Here is a 13,686-nt window from a genome sequence, read left to right on the forward strand (position 1 = left end):
TGTCTAGGGAAGGAACTCTGTCTAGGGAAGGAACTCTGTCTAGGGAAGGAACTCTGTCTAGGGAAGGAACTCTGTCTAGGGAAGGAGCTATGTCAAGGGAACTCTGTATAGGTAGGGAACTCTGTCTAGGGAAGGAGCTATGTCAAGGGAACTCTGTCTAGGTAGGGAACTCTGTCTAGGTAGGGAACTCTGTCTAGGTAGGGAACTCTGTCTAGGTAGGGAACTCTGTCTAGGTAGGGAACTCTGTCTAGGTAGGGAACTCTGTCTAGGGAAGGAACTCTGTCTAGGGAAGGAACTCTGTCTTGGGAAGGAACTCTGTCTAGGGAAGGAGCTCTGTCTAGGGAAGGAACTCTGTCTAGGTAGGGAACTCTGTCTAGGGAAGGAACTCTGTCTAGGGAAGGAACTCTGTCTTGGGAAGGAACTCTGTCTAGGGAAGGAACTCTGTCTAGGGAAGGAACTCTGTCTAGGTAGGGAACTCTGTCTAGGTAGGGAACTCTGTCTAGGTAGGGAACTCTGTCTAGGTAGGGAACTCTGTCTAGGTAGGGAACTCTGTCTAGGTAGGGAACTCTGTCTAGGGAAGGAACTCTGTCTAGGGAAGGAACTCTGTCTAGGGAAGGAACTCTGTCTAGGTAGGGAACTCTGTCTAGGTAGGGAACTCTGTCTAGGTAGGGAACTCTGTCTAGGTAGGGAACTCTGTCTAGGTAGGGAACTCTGTCTAGGGAAGGAACTCTGTCTAGGGAAGGAACTCTGTCTAGGGAAGGAACTCTGTCTAGGGAAGGAACTCTGTCTAGGGAAGGAACTCTGTCTAGGTAGAGAACTCTGTCTAGGGAAGGAACTCTGTCTAAGGAAGGAACTCTGTCTAGGTAGGGAACTCTGTCTAGGTAGGGAACTCTGTCTAGGTAGGGAACTCTGTCTAGGTAGGGAACTCTGTCTAGGGAAGGAACTCTGTCTAGGGAAGGAACTCTGTCTAGGTAGGGAACTCTGTCTAGGTAGGGAACTCTGTCTAGGTAGGGAACTCTGTCTAGGTAGGGAACTCTGTCTAGGTAGGGAACTCTGTCTAGGTAGGGAACTCTGTCTAGGGAAGGAACTCTGTCTAGGGAAGGAACTCTGTCTAGGGAAGGAACTCTGTCTAGGTAGGGAACTCTGTCTAGGGAAGGAACTCTGTCTAGGGAAGGAACTCTGTCTAGGGAAGGAACTCTGTCTAGGGAAGGAACTCTGTCTAGGTAGGGAAGTCTCTGTCTAGGTAGGGAACTCTGTCTAGGTAGGGAACTCTGTCTAGGTAGGGAACTCTGTCTAGGGAAGGAACTCTGTCTAGGGAAGGATCTCTGTCTAGGTAGGGAACTCTGTCTAGGTAGGGAACTCTGTCTAGGTAGGGAACTCTGTCTAGGTAGGGAACTCTGTCTAGGGAAGGAACTCTGTCTAGGGAAGGATCTCTGTCTAGGTAGGGAACTCTGTCTAGGTAGGGAACTCTGTCTAGGTAGGGAACTCTGTCTAGGTAGGGAACTCTGTCTAGGTAGGGAACTCTGTCTAGGGAAGGCACTCTGTCTAGGGAAGGCACTCTGTCTAGGTAGGGAACTCTGTCTAGGTAGGGAACTCTGTCTAGATAGGGAACTCTGTCTAGGGAAGGAACTCTGTCTAGGGAAGGAACTCTGTCTAGGGAAGGAACTCTGTCTAGGGAAGGAGCTCTGTCTAGGGAAGGGACTCTGTCTAGGTAGGGAACTCTGTCTAGGTAGGGAACTCTGTCTAGGTAGGGAACTCTGTCTAGGTAGGGAACTCTGTCTAGGTAGGGAACTCTGTCTAGGGAAGGAGCTCTGTCTAGGGAAGGGACTCTGTCTAGGGAAGGAACTCTGTCTAGGGAAGGAGCTCTTTCTAGGGAAGGGACTCTGTCTAGGTAGGGAACTCTGTCTAGGTAGGGAACTCTGTCTAGGTAGGGAACTCTGTCTAGGTAGGGAACTCTGTCTAGGGAAGGAGCTCTGTCTAGGGAAGGGGCTCTGTCTAGGTAGGGAACTCTGTCTAGGGAAGGAGCTCTGTCTAGGGAAGGGACTCTGTCTAGGTAGGGAACTCTGTCTAGATAGGGAACTCTGTCTAGGGAAGGAACTCTGTCTAGGGAAGGAACTCTGTCTAGGGAAGGAACTCTGTCTAGGGAAGGAGCTCTGTCTAGGGAAGGGACTCTGTCTAGGTAGGGAACTCTGTCTAGGTAGGGAACTCTGTCTAGGTAGGGAACTCTGTCTAGGTAGGGAACTCTGTCTAGGTAGGGAACTCTGTCTAGGGAAGGAGCTCTGTCTAGGGAAGGGACTCTGTCTAGGGAAGGAACTCTGTCTAGGGAAGGAGCTCTGTCTAGGGAAGGGACTCTGTCTAGGTAGGGAACTCTGTCTAGGTAGGGAACTCTGTCTAGGTAGGGAACTCTGTCTAGGTAGGGAACTCTGTCTAGGGAAGGAGCTCTGTCTAGGGAATAAGCTTACTGTACTTTCTTTCATGTGTCTTTTCTTTCCACCCCCCCCCCCCCCCCTACAGTGTGATGTATGTGTTTGGGGGGTTCAACAGTCTGTTGTTGAGTGATGTCCTGATCTACACGCCAGCCAGCTGCTTCAGCGCCCCCAGCGCTGCCGCCTGTATAGCGGCCTGGCCGGGGGTTCACTGCGTTTGGAATGCTAACCTGGGGTCCTGCCTGCCCTGGGACTCGAACCCTGGACCCCTGGACGAGCAGACCACCCTGGCCTCCTGTGGAACCAGAACATGTAGGTGACCTGTCTATCTAACCACTAGACTAGTTCCACATATGTGACCAACCGGCTCGATTCGGTCTTATGTATCAACATGTGAAATGGTGTTTTTTACATAGGATAAAAGCAGAGACTCAGAGCTTCAGAATGGTATATCATACACTGCAGATGAGGAACAATGGCAAAGTCATTCTGCTTTGAAAGCTGATAAACTTGTAACCTCGCTTTTGAGAAAATGTCCCTTGAATGTTTTGGTACTACTACTGGAGAGCTCTTCTTTGTCTCCACCCGTTCAGCATTATTTATACCGTCTTAAGCTTTAGCCCCACCCATCTCTTTAATGATTCACCTGTGAGGCTATGTACTAAACAACCAAAGATGTCAAGACTAAAGGCTGGTTTATACTACGGGTGTGAATGTAATCTGGATGCCAGAGTGTGCTCAGAGCGTTTGGCTCTCGGCGAGCACACTGGACGCTCTGGCTGAAGAGGAGGGTCCGAGCGATCCGAGCGTTCTGCCCTAACAGCAGCAGTCAAGCACCCAAGCTAACTGGCTAACGTTGGCTAGCTGCTAGCTACTTCCAGACACAAATGAGAGAACAGCTCACTCTGACCATTTTACTCTCCCTAAGAGAGCTGGTTAGGCTGTTTTCATGTTATCAGAGCATTGGTGACTGTAACTGTGCTGCTGGCAACAATTTAATTACGCCTTTTTTGCCAACTTCTACTGACACTGGCCGTATTCAACGGGTGTTGAGCGTTGTTAAATCCGTCAGTTATTCTGCTCTCTGCCACATTTAGACGAGAGTGCTCTGAAATCAGAGTAGATAGCCAGAGAGAATTTACCAGCTATGTCTATCGACAGTTGTCGCAGTGACATCATGAACGTTCTATTGAAATGGTTACTTACAGAGTGGAGTCTTTTGTTTAGACATGTAGCTAGCTAGCTAAACAATGAACCATAATCCCAACTCGTAAGGGTACTACACTGTATGAATCTGCAGTTAGCTAACCAATCAGGTTCAATGTTAGCTAACTAACATTAGGCTATAACTAGCAATACAAATAGCTCTGGGATACAAATAATATTACTACACAGATCAAACACGTAACGTTAGCTAGCTAGCCAGCCAGCTTTATGGCAGCCCCCCCCGCACCTCTTTGATTCAGAGGGGTTGGGTTAAACGTGGAAGACACATTTAATTTGAAGGCATTCAGTTGTACAACTGACTAGGAATCCCCCTTTCTCTAACAGTGCTCGGTCCTCCAGAAAGTGGAGAGCAACACTTATTCAGTTCTACTACGTGATATCTTTATAAAAAGCCGCGTTAGACAGGATTACCTACACATACTGACCAGCTCCTATAATAGACAGAACTGTGCAGAACTCATGTCTTGGCATGTCCAGCCCACTCATTATCTCAGCCAACCATAGCTAGCTGGAAAGTTGCCAACTTTTTCAATGGCTAAACCACCTTGGCTCATAATTTGACAATTGTATTCGTATTAACAGATGGCAAACAATTTTTGTTATTAAGGCACATGAAAGTTCACATGTTCCAGAAGGCATTTCTGCCAAACAACATATTTTGATTAAAAAATAAAGTTTAGGTTCAAATGGCGCTCCTGTGAAGTAGGGACTCGCGACAGATGCCTGGTTTCCTGAAACGGGTCACATATTTCACGCAATGACCATAGGAGTTGGCAAGATACACAACTAGATCTGGGACCAGGCTAGAACCAACATCAACCAGATCTGGGACCAGGCTAGAACCAACTACAACCAGATCTGGGACCAGGCTAGAACCAACTTCAACCAGATCTGGGACCAGGCTAGAACCAACTTCAACCAGATCTGGGACCAGGCTAGGACCAACTTCAACCAGATCTGGGACCAGGCTAGAACCAACATCAACCAGATCTGGGACCAGGCTAGAACCAACTTCAACCAGATCTGGGACCAGGCTAGGACCAACTTCAACCAGATCTGGGACCAGGCTAGAACCAACTTCAACCAGATCTGGGACCAGGCTAGAACCAACTTCAACCAGATCTGGGACCAGGCTAGGACCAACATCAACCAGATCTGGGACCAGGCTAGGACCAACTTCAACCAGATCTGGGACCAGGCTAGAACCAACTTCAACCAGATCTGGGACCAGGCTAGAACCAACTTCAACCAGATCTGGGACCAGGCTAGAACCAACTACAACCAGATCTGGGACCAGGCTAGAACCAACTTCAACCAGATCTGGGACCAGGCTAGAACCAACTTCAACCAGATCTGGGACCAGGCTAGAACCAACTTCAACCAGATCTGGGACCAGGCTAGAACCAACTTCAACCAGATCTGGGACCAGGCTAGAACCAACTTCAACCAGATCTGGGACCAGGCTAGAACCAACTTCAACCAGATCTGGGACCAGGCTAGGACCAACATCAACCAGATCTGGGACCAGGCTAGGACCAACTTCAACCAGATCTGGGACCAGGCTAGAACCAACTTCAACCAGATCTGGGACCAGGCTAGAACCAACTTCAACCAGATCTGGGACCAGGCTAGAACCAACTACAACCAGATCTGGGACCAGGCTAGAACCAACTTCAACCAGATCTGGGACCAGGCTAGAACCAACTTCAACCAGATCTGGGACCAGGCTAGAACCAACTTCAACCAGATCTGGGACCAGGCTAGAACCAACTTCAACCAGATCTGGGACCAGGCTAGAACCAACATCAACCTCTTTTTATCTACTGTTCCTCAAGCAAGATTTGTACCCTTTGTGTGTACTTTATTGTATTTATACATGGGATATCGCGTTTCAACAGTACAAGTAAGAAATTGACTGGATAACCTTTATTGTGGATGTTGATAACGATCGTTGTGACCTGTACAGCCAATACTACTACTATACTAGTACTGTACTAATACTGTACAAATCATGCATGAATACTAATACTTTATTAATACTATACTAATACTGTACGAATCATGTATGAATACTGTATGAATCATGCATGAATACTAATACTTTATTAAAACTGCACGAATCATGTATTAATACTATACTTATACTGTACGAATCATGTATGAATACTAATACTTTATTAATACTATACTAATACTGTACGAATCATGTATTAATACTCTACGAATCATGCATTAATACTGTACGAATCATGCATGAATACTAATACTTTATTAATACTATACTAATATTGTAAGAATCATGCATTAATACTTTACTAATACAGTACGAATTATGTATGCCTACCAATACTATACTAATACTGTATGAATACTGTACGCATACTAATACTATACTAATACTGTATGAATACTGTACACATACTGTACGGATACTGTACGTTCCTGTAACTATACTACTACTGTACTAAATATGACTCTCTGGTTGTATTGTAGATGTTGACAACGATCGTTGTGACCAGTACACGGACTGCTACAGCTGTACATCCAATACTAACGGCTGCCAGTGGTGTGCTGTTCAGTGTGTCTCCGTGAGCTCCAACTGTACGGCCGTCACGGTAAGAATGGCCAATGGGCTGCACTCATTATCATTACATTATAGGACTTTACACAATGTCTCTTTGTTGCAGAATTCCAATAAATACCCAGGGTTTTCAGAAGAATCCTGGAATCAGGAGGGAGTAAGCAGGAAGTTCTTGTTTATGTTAATATGTATGACATGTCTTCCTACCCCAGGGGGCCATAGTGGAGTATGATGTCTGCCCCAAAGACAACCCATCATATGTCTGCAACAAGAAGACCAGCTGTAAGAGCTGTGGGGTGGACCAGAACTGCCAGTGGGAACCTCGAAACCAGGAGTGTATCGCTCTACCAGGTGAGAACCCCAAAAAACAGAAGTGTATATGCTTACCTGGTAACCTAGGTAACCTAGAAAGCAACTGGTAAGAACCCAGAAACCAGAAGTACAGCTCTCTACCTGGTAAGAAACCAGAAGTACAGCTCTCTACCTGGTAATGCAAAACCTTTCCTGTATACTACTGTATACTACTGTATACTCTGGAAGAAGAAAATCAATGGCAAGACTTGAAAATGTCGGTCTAGCAATGATCAACATTCTACTTGACAGAGCTTGAAGAATTTAAAAAAGAATAATGGGCAAATATATACTCAGACTCACAGCTGTAATCGCCACCAAAGGTGATTTTACAAAGTATTTACTCAGGGGTTTGAATACTGATGTAAATTGGATATTTCGATTTCAATAAATGTGCAAACATTTCTAAAAACATGTTCTCACTCTGTGTAGATGGGTGAGCTTTTGTATTTATTTAATCCCTTTTTGAATTCAATCTGTAACAACAAAATGTGGACTAAGTCAAGGGGTATGAATACTTTCTGAAGGCTCTGTACCATAGAAAAGGACTGATCAACAAAAGAAATTACAGATTTGTATGTTGCTCTGATAAATTGGTGTTAGATGTTTTAAAGGGATACTTTGGGATGTTGGCTATGAGGGCCTTAATCTACTTCCCCATAGTCATGCTAGTAGATACCCATAGACTTCCAGTCATTGCGCTAACGCTAGTTAGCATTGGCTCGCAAAACTACTTGTAGCTTCCTTCATACTGGACACAGAGACATAAACATGGTATCCACGAGTTCATCTGACTCTGGGGAAGTAGATAAAGGGCCTCATTGACACAGTCCCCAAGGTATCTTTTTAACGGTCTTCTTGCAGAGAACATTTCTTTCTATAGACATCTATCTCTCTTTATAATATATCAAAATGTATCTTTCTCCCTCCAGAGAATATTTGTGGTGAGAGTTGGCACCTGGTGGGTAACTCGTGTCTGAAGTTCATCACAGCAAAGGACTCGTACGACAACGCCAAGCTGACCTGTCGGGGTCACAGCGCCGTCCTGGCCTCGTTGACCAATCAGAAGAAGGTGGACTTCGTCCTTAAAGAGCTGCAGATCATGAACGTTCTGGTGAGCAAGGTCACTATAGTTACAATATATTACAACATATATAGAAAGGTCACTATAGTTACAACATATTACAACATATATAGAAAGGTCACTATAGTTACAACATATTACAACATATATAGAAAGGTCACTATAGTTACAACATATTACAACATATATAGAAAGGTTACTATAGTTACAATATATTACAACATATATAGAAAGGTTACTATAGTTACAATATATTACAACATATATAGAAAGGTTACTATTGTGGCAATATATTACAACATATATAGAAAGGTTACTATAGTTACAACATATTACAACATATATAGAAAGGTTACTATAGTTACAATATATTACAACATATATAGAAAGGTCACTATAGTTACAATATATTACAACATATATAGAAAGGTCACTATAGTTACAATATATTACAACATATATAGAAAGGTCACTATAGTTACAATATATTACAACATATATAGAAAGGTCACTATAGTTACAATATATTACAACATATATAGAAAGGTCACTATAGTTACAATATATTACAACATATATAGAAAGGTCACTATAGTTACAATATATTACAACATATATTAAAAGGTTACTATTGTGGCAATATATTACAACATACAGTGGGGCAAAAAAGTATTTAGTCAGCCACCAATTGTGCAAGTTCTCCCACTTAAAAAGATGAGAGAGGCCTGTAATTTTTATCATAGGTACACTTCAACTATGACAGACAAAATTAGAAGAAAAAAATCCAGAAAATCACATTGTAGGATTTTTTATGAATTTATTTGCAAATTATGGTGGAAAATAAGTATTTGGTCAATAACAAAAGGTTATCTCAATAGTTTGTTACATACCCTTTATTGGCAATGACAGAGGTCAAACGTTTTTTGTATGTCTTCGCAAGGTTTTCACACACTGTTGCTGGTATTTTGGCCCATTCCTACATGCAGATCTCCTCTAGAGCAGTGATGTTTTGGGGCTGTTGCTGGGCAACACGGACTTTCAACTCCCTCCAAAGATGTTCTATGGGGTTGAGATCTGGAGACTGGCTAGGCCACTCAAGGACCTTGAAATGCTTCTTACGAAGCCACTCCTTCGTTGTCCGCGCGGTGTGTTTGGGATCATTGTCATGCTGAAAGACCCAACAACGTTTCATCTTCAATGCCCTTGCTGATGGAAGGAGGTTTTCACTCAAAATCTCACGATACATGGCCCCATTCATTCTTTCCTTTACATGGATCAGTCGTCCTGGTCCCTTTGCAGAAAAACAGCCCCAAAGCATGATGTTTCCACCCCCATGCTTCACAGTAGGTATGGTGTTCTTTGGATGCAACTCAGCATTCTTTGTCCTCCAAACACGACGAGTTGAGTTTTTACCAAATAGTTCTATTTTGGTTTCATCTGACCATATGACATTCTCCCAATCTTCTTCTGGATCATCCAAATGCTCTCTAGCAAACTTCAGACGGGCCTGGACATGTACTGGCTTAAGCAGGGGGACACGTCTGGCACTGCAGGATTTGAGTCCCTGGCGGCGTAGTGTGTTACTGATGGTAGGCTTTGTTACTTTGGTCCCAGCTCTCTGCAGGTCATTCACTAGGTCCCCCCGTGTGGTTCTGGGATTTTTGCTCACCGTTCTTGTGATCATTTTGACCCCACGGGGTGAGATCTTGCGCGGAGCCCCAGATCGAGGGAGATTATCAGTGGTCTTGTATGTCTTCCATTTCCTAATAATTGCTCCCACAGTTAATTTCTTCAAACCAAGCTGCTTACCTATTGCAGATTCAGTCTTCCCAGCCTGGTGCAGGTCTACAATTTTGTTTCTGGTGTCCTTTGACAGCTCTTTGGTCTTGGCCATAGTGGAGTTTGGAGTGTGACTGTTTGAGGTTGTGGACAGGTGTCTTTTATACTGATAACAAGTTCAAACAGGTGCCATTAATACAGGCAACGAGTGGAGGACAGAGGAGCCTCTTAAAGAAGAAGTTACAGGTCTGTGAGAGCCAGAAATCTTGCTTGTTTGTAGGTGACCAAATACTTATTTTCCACCATAATTTGCAAATAAATTCATTAAAAATCCTACAATGTGATTTTCTGGATTTTTTTTTCTCATTTTGTCTGTCATAGTTGAAGTGTACCTATGATGAAAATTACAGGCCTCTCATCTTTTTAAGTGGGAGAACTTGCACAATTGGTGGCTGACTAAATACTTTTTTGCCCCACTGTATATAGAAAGGTCACTATAGTTACAATATATTACAACATATATAGAAAGGTCACTATAGTTACAATATATTACAACATATATTAAAAGGTTACTATAGTTACAATATATTACAACATATATAGAAAGGTCACTATAGTGGCAATATATTACAACATATATAGAAAGGTCACTATAGTGGCAATATATTACAACATATATAGAAAGGTCACTATAGTGGCAATATATTACAACATATATAGAAAGGTTACTATAGTTACAATATATTACAACATATATAGAAAGGTTACTATAGTTACAATATATTACAACATATATAGAAAGGTCACTATAGTGGCAATATATTACAACATATATAGAAAGGTCACTATAGTGGCAATATATTACAACATATATAGAAAGGTTACTATAGTTACAATATATTACAACATATACCAGTCAAAAGTTGACACACCTATTCATTCAAGGGTTTTTCTTTATTTGTACTATTTTCTACATTGTATAGTAGAGACATCAAAACTATGAAATAACACATGAATCATGTAGTAACCAAAAAAGGGTGTGTCCAAACCTTTGACTGGTACTGTATATAGCAAGGTCACTATCGTTACAATATATTACAACATACATTGCATTCAGAAAGTATTTATACCCCTTGACTTTATCCAGATTTGTTACGTTACAGCCTTAATCTAAAATGGATTAAAAGAAAAAAATCCTCATCAATCTACACACAATACCCCATAATGACATCACAATACCCCATAATGAAAGCAGGTTATTAGCACCTTTGGCAGCAATTACAGCCTCAAGTCTTCTTGGGTATGACGCTACAAGCTTGGCCCTCCTGTGTTTTGGGGGGTTTCTCCCATTCTTCTCTGCAGATCCTCTCAAGCTCTGTCAGGTTAGATCGGGAGTGTCGCTGCACAGCTGTTTTCAAGTCTCTCCAGAGATGTTCGATCGGATTCAAGTTCAGGCTCTGGCTGGGCCACTCAAGGACATTCAGAGACTTGTCCCAAAGGCACTCCTGCGTTGTCATTGTCCTGTTGGAAGGTGAACCTTCTCCCCAGTCTGAGGTCCTGAGCGCTCTGGAGCAGGTTTCCATCAAGGATCTCTCTGTTCTTTGATCCATTCATCTTTGCCTCGATCCTGACTAGTCTCCCAGTCCCTGACGCTGAAAAACATTCCCACAGCATGATGCTGCCACCACCATGATTCACCATAGGGATGGTGCCAGGTTTCCTCCAGACGTGCCAAAGAGTTCAATCTTGGTTTCATTCATTCCACCATGTCGAATGAAAATAATTCAGCATTTATACAATTGTACCGGCATTCCGACTTTTTTCATGCATCAGATAATTCATTCACTTGAACTGTTTGGATGGAATCTTAGTTTGTGTCTATAACTGTCTAATATTAGTCATGTTTCTGATTGTCTTTTCAGTACAAGGCCTTGGTGACACCGTGGGTGGGGCTGAGGAAGATCAACGTCTCCTATTGGTGCTGGGAAGACATGTCACCCTTCACTAACACCTCCCTCCAGTGGTTGCCGGGGGAACCCAGCGACGCCGGTTTCTGTGGTTACCTAGCAGAACCGGCATCCAGCGGCCTTAAGGCCCAGACCTGCATCAACCCTGTTAACGGGAGTTTGTGTGAACGAGCAGGTTAGATTCACACACATGTGCATACATACACACACACACGCATATACAAACACACACAAACACACACACACACACTGGTTTATGTGAAACATTTTGTAAAAATGGGGACGTTAGTGAAAATAGCTAAATGGACACACTCTCCAAGTCAATGTTTTGCATATCTGCATAATTCCCAGTAGATCATTTGTAAATAGGTTATTGATATCCAATACATTATTCATCGTTGTCTCCCAATCCCCTTCCATTCTCTCTGAGTGAGGATACATTACATATATGCTTCCTTCCTGTCTCGTCAGCCAATCACAGTGCCAAGCAGTGTCGGACGGCCTGCGCCATGCGGGCTACGTGTGCTGAGTGTACCAGCAGCAGCTCTGAGTGTATGTGGTGCAGCAACATGAAGCAGTGTGTGGACTCGAATGCTTACGTAGCCTCCTTCCCCTTCGGACAGTGTATGGAGTGGTACACTATGAACAGCTGTCCACGTAAGACCTCTCTCTGTCTCTCTGTCTCTCTGTTCTTACTCTCTGTCTCTCTGTCTGTCTCTCTCTGTTCTCTCTGTCTCTCTGTCTGTCTCTCTCTCTGTCTCTCTCTGTTCTCTCTGTCTGTCTGTTCTCTCTCTCTGTCTGTCTGTCTGTCTCTCTCTGTCTCTCTCTGTCTCTGTCTCGTCTGTCTCTCTGTCTGATGGAGTGGTACACTATGAACAGCTGCCCACGTAAGACCTCTCTCTGTCTCTCTGTTCTCTCTGTCTCTCTGTCTGTCTCTCTCTGTCTCTCTCTGTGTCTTGCTCCGAATATAACAGGTGTAGACATTACAGTGAAATGCTTACTTACAAGCCCTATCCAACAATGCTGTTTAAAAAAATACCTAATAAGAAATAAAAGTAACAAATAATTAAAGAGCATAAGTAAATAAACAATAGTATACAGGGGGTACCGGTACAGAGTCAATGTGGAGGCTAAATACAGGGGGTACCGGTACAGAGTCAATGTGGAGGCTATATACAGGGGGTACCGGTACAGAGTCAATGTGGAGGCTAAATACAGGGGCTACCGGTACAGAGTCAATGTGGAGGCTAAATACAGGGGGTACCGGTACAGAGTCAATGTGGAGGCTATATACAGGGGGTACCGGTACAGAGTCAATGTGGAGGCTATATACAGGGGGTACCGGTACAGAGTCAATGTGGAGGCTATATACAGGGGGTACCGGTACAGAGTCAATGTGGAGGTTATATACAGGGGGTACCGGTACAGAGTCAATGTGGAGGCTATATACAGGGGGTACCGGTACAGAGTCAATGTGGAGGCTATATACGGGGGGTACCGGTACAGAGTCAATGTGGAGACTATATACAGGGTGTTATGGTACAGAGTCAATGTGGAGACTATATACAGGTGGTACCGGTACAGAGTCAATGTGGAGGCTATATACAGGGTGTTACGGTACAGAGTCAATGTGTAGGCTATATACAGGGTGTTACGGTACAGAGTCAATGTGGAGGCTATATACAGGGGGTACCGGTACAGAGTCAATGTAGAGGCTAAATACAGGGGGTACCGGTACAGAGTCAACGTGGAGGCTATATACAGGGTATTACGGTACTGAGTCAATGTGGAGGCTATATACAGGGGGTACCGGTACAGAGTCAATGTGGAGGCTATATACAGGGTGTTAGGGTACAGAGTCAATGTGGAGGCTATATACAGGGGGTACCGGTACAGAGTCAATGTGGAGGCTATATACAGGGGTACCGGTACAGAGTCAATGTGGAGGCTATATACAGGGGGTACCGGTACAGAGTCAATGTGGAGGCTATATACAGGGGGTACCGGTACAGAGTCAATGTGGAGGCTATATACAGGGGGTACCGGTACAGAGTCAATGTGGAGACTATATACAGGGGGTACCGGTACAGAGTCAATGTGGAGGCAACATACAGGGGGTACCGGTACAGAGTCAATGTGGAGGCTATATACAGGGTATTACGGTACAGAGTCAATGTGGAGGCTATATACAGGGGGTACCGGTACAGAGTCAATGTGGAGGCTATATACAGGGGGTACCGGTACAGAGTCAAAGTGGAGGCTATATACAGG

At 43.9% G+C, this 13,686-nt stretch overlaps 1 protein-coding gene across 5 annotated transcripts in view; it reads left to right on the forward strand.

The window, feature by feature from the left end:
• Positions 1–13,686, forward strand: part of LOC139554034 (attractin-like) — a 233,635-nt gene that overhangs the window by 118,764 nt on the left and 101,185 nt on the right. For all 5 annotated transcript variants that reach the window (XM_071366930.1, XM_071366934.1, XM_071366931.1 and 2 more), the window contains exons 12-17: positions 2,515–2,738; positions 6,147–6,268; positions 6,447–6,585; positions 7,518–7,699; positions 11,371–11,590; positions 11,887–12,072. In XM_071366930.1, the coding sequence (XP_071223031.1) occupies positions 2,515–2,738; positions 6,147–6,268; positions 6,447–6,585; positions 7,518–7,699; positions 11,371–11,590; positions 11,887–12,072 (1,073 nt within the window). The remainder of the gene's footprint in view (positions 1–2,514; positions 2,739–6,146; positions 6,269–6,446; positions 6,586–7,517; positions 7,700–11,370; positions 11,591–11,886; positions 12,073–13,686) is intronic.

Source organism: Salvelinus alpinus, chromosome 25 (genome assembly GCF_045679555.1).
Source record: "Salvelinus alpinus chromosome 25, SLU_Salpinus.1, whole genome shotgun sequence".
Lineage (NCBI taxonomy): Eukaryota > Metazoa > Chordata > Actinopteri > Salmoniformes > Salmonidae > Salvelinus > Salvelinus alpinus.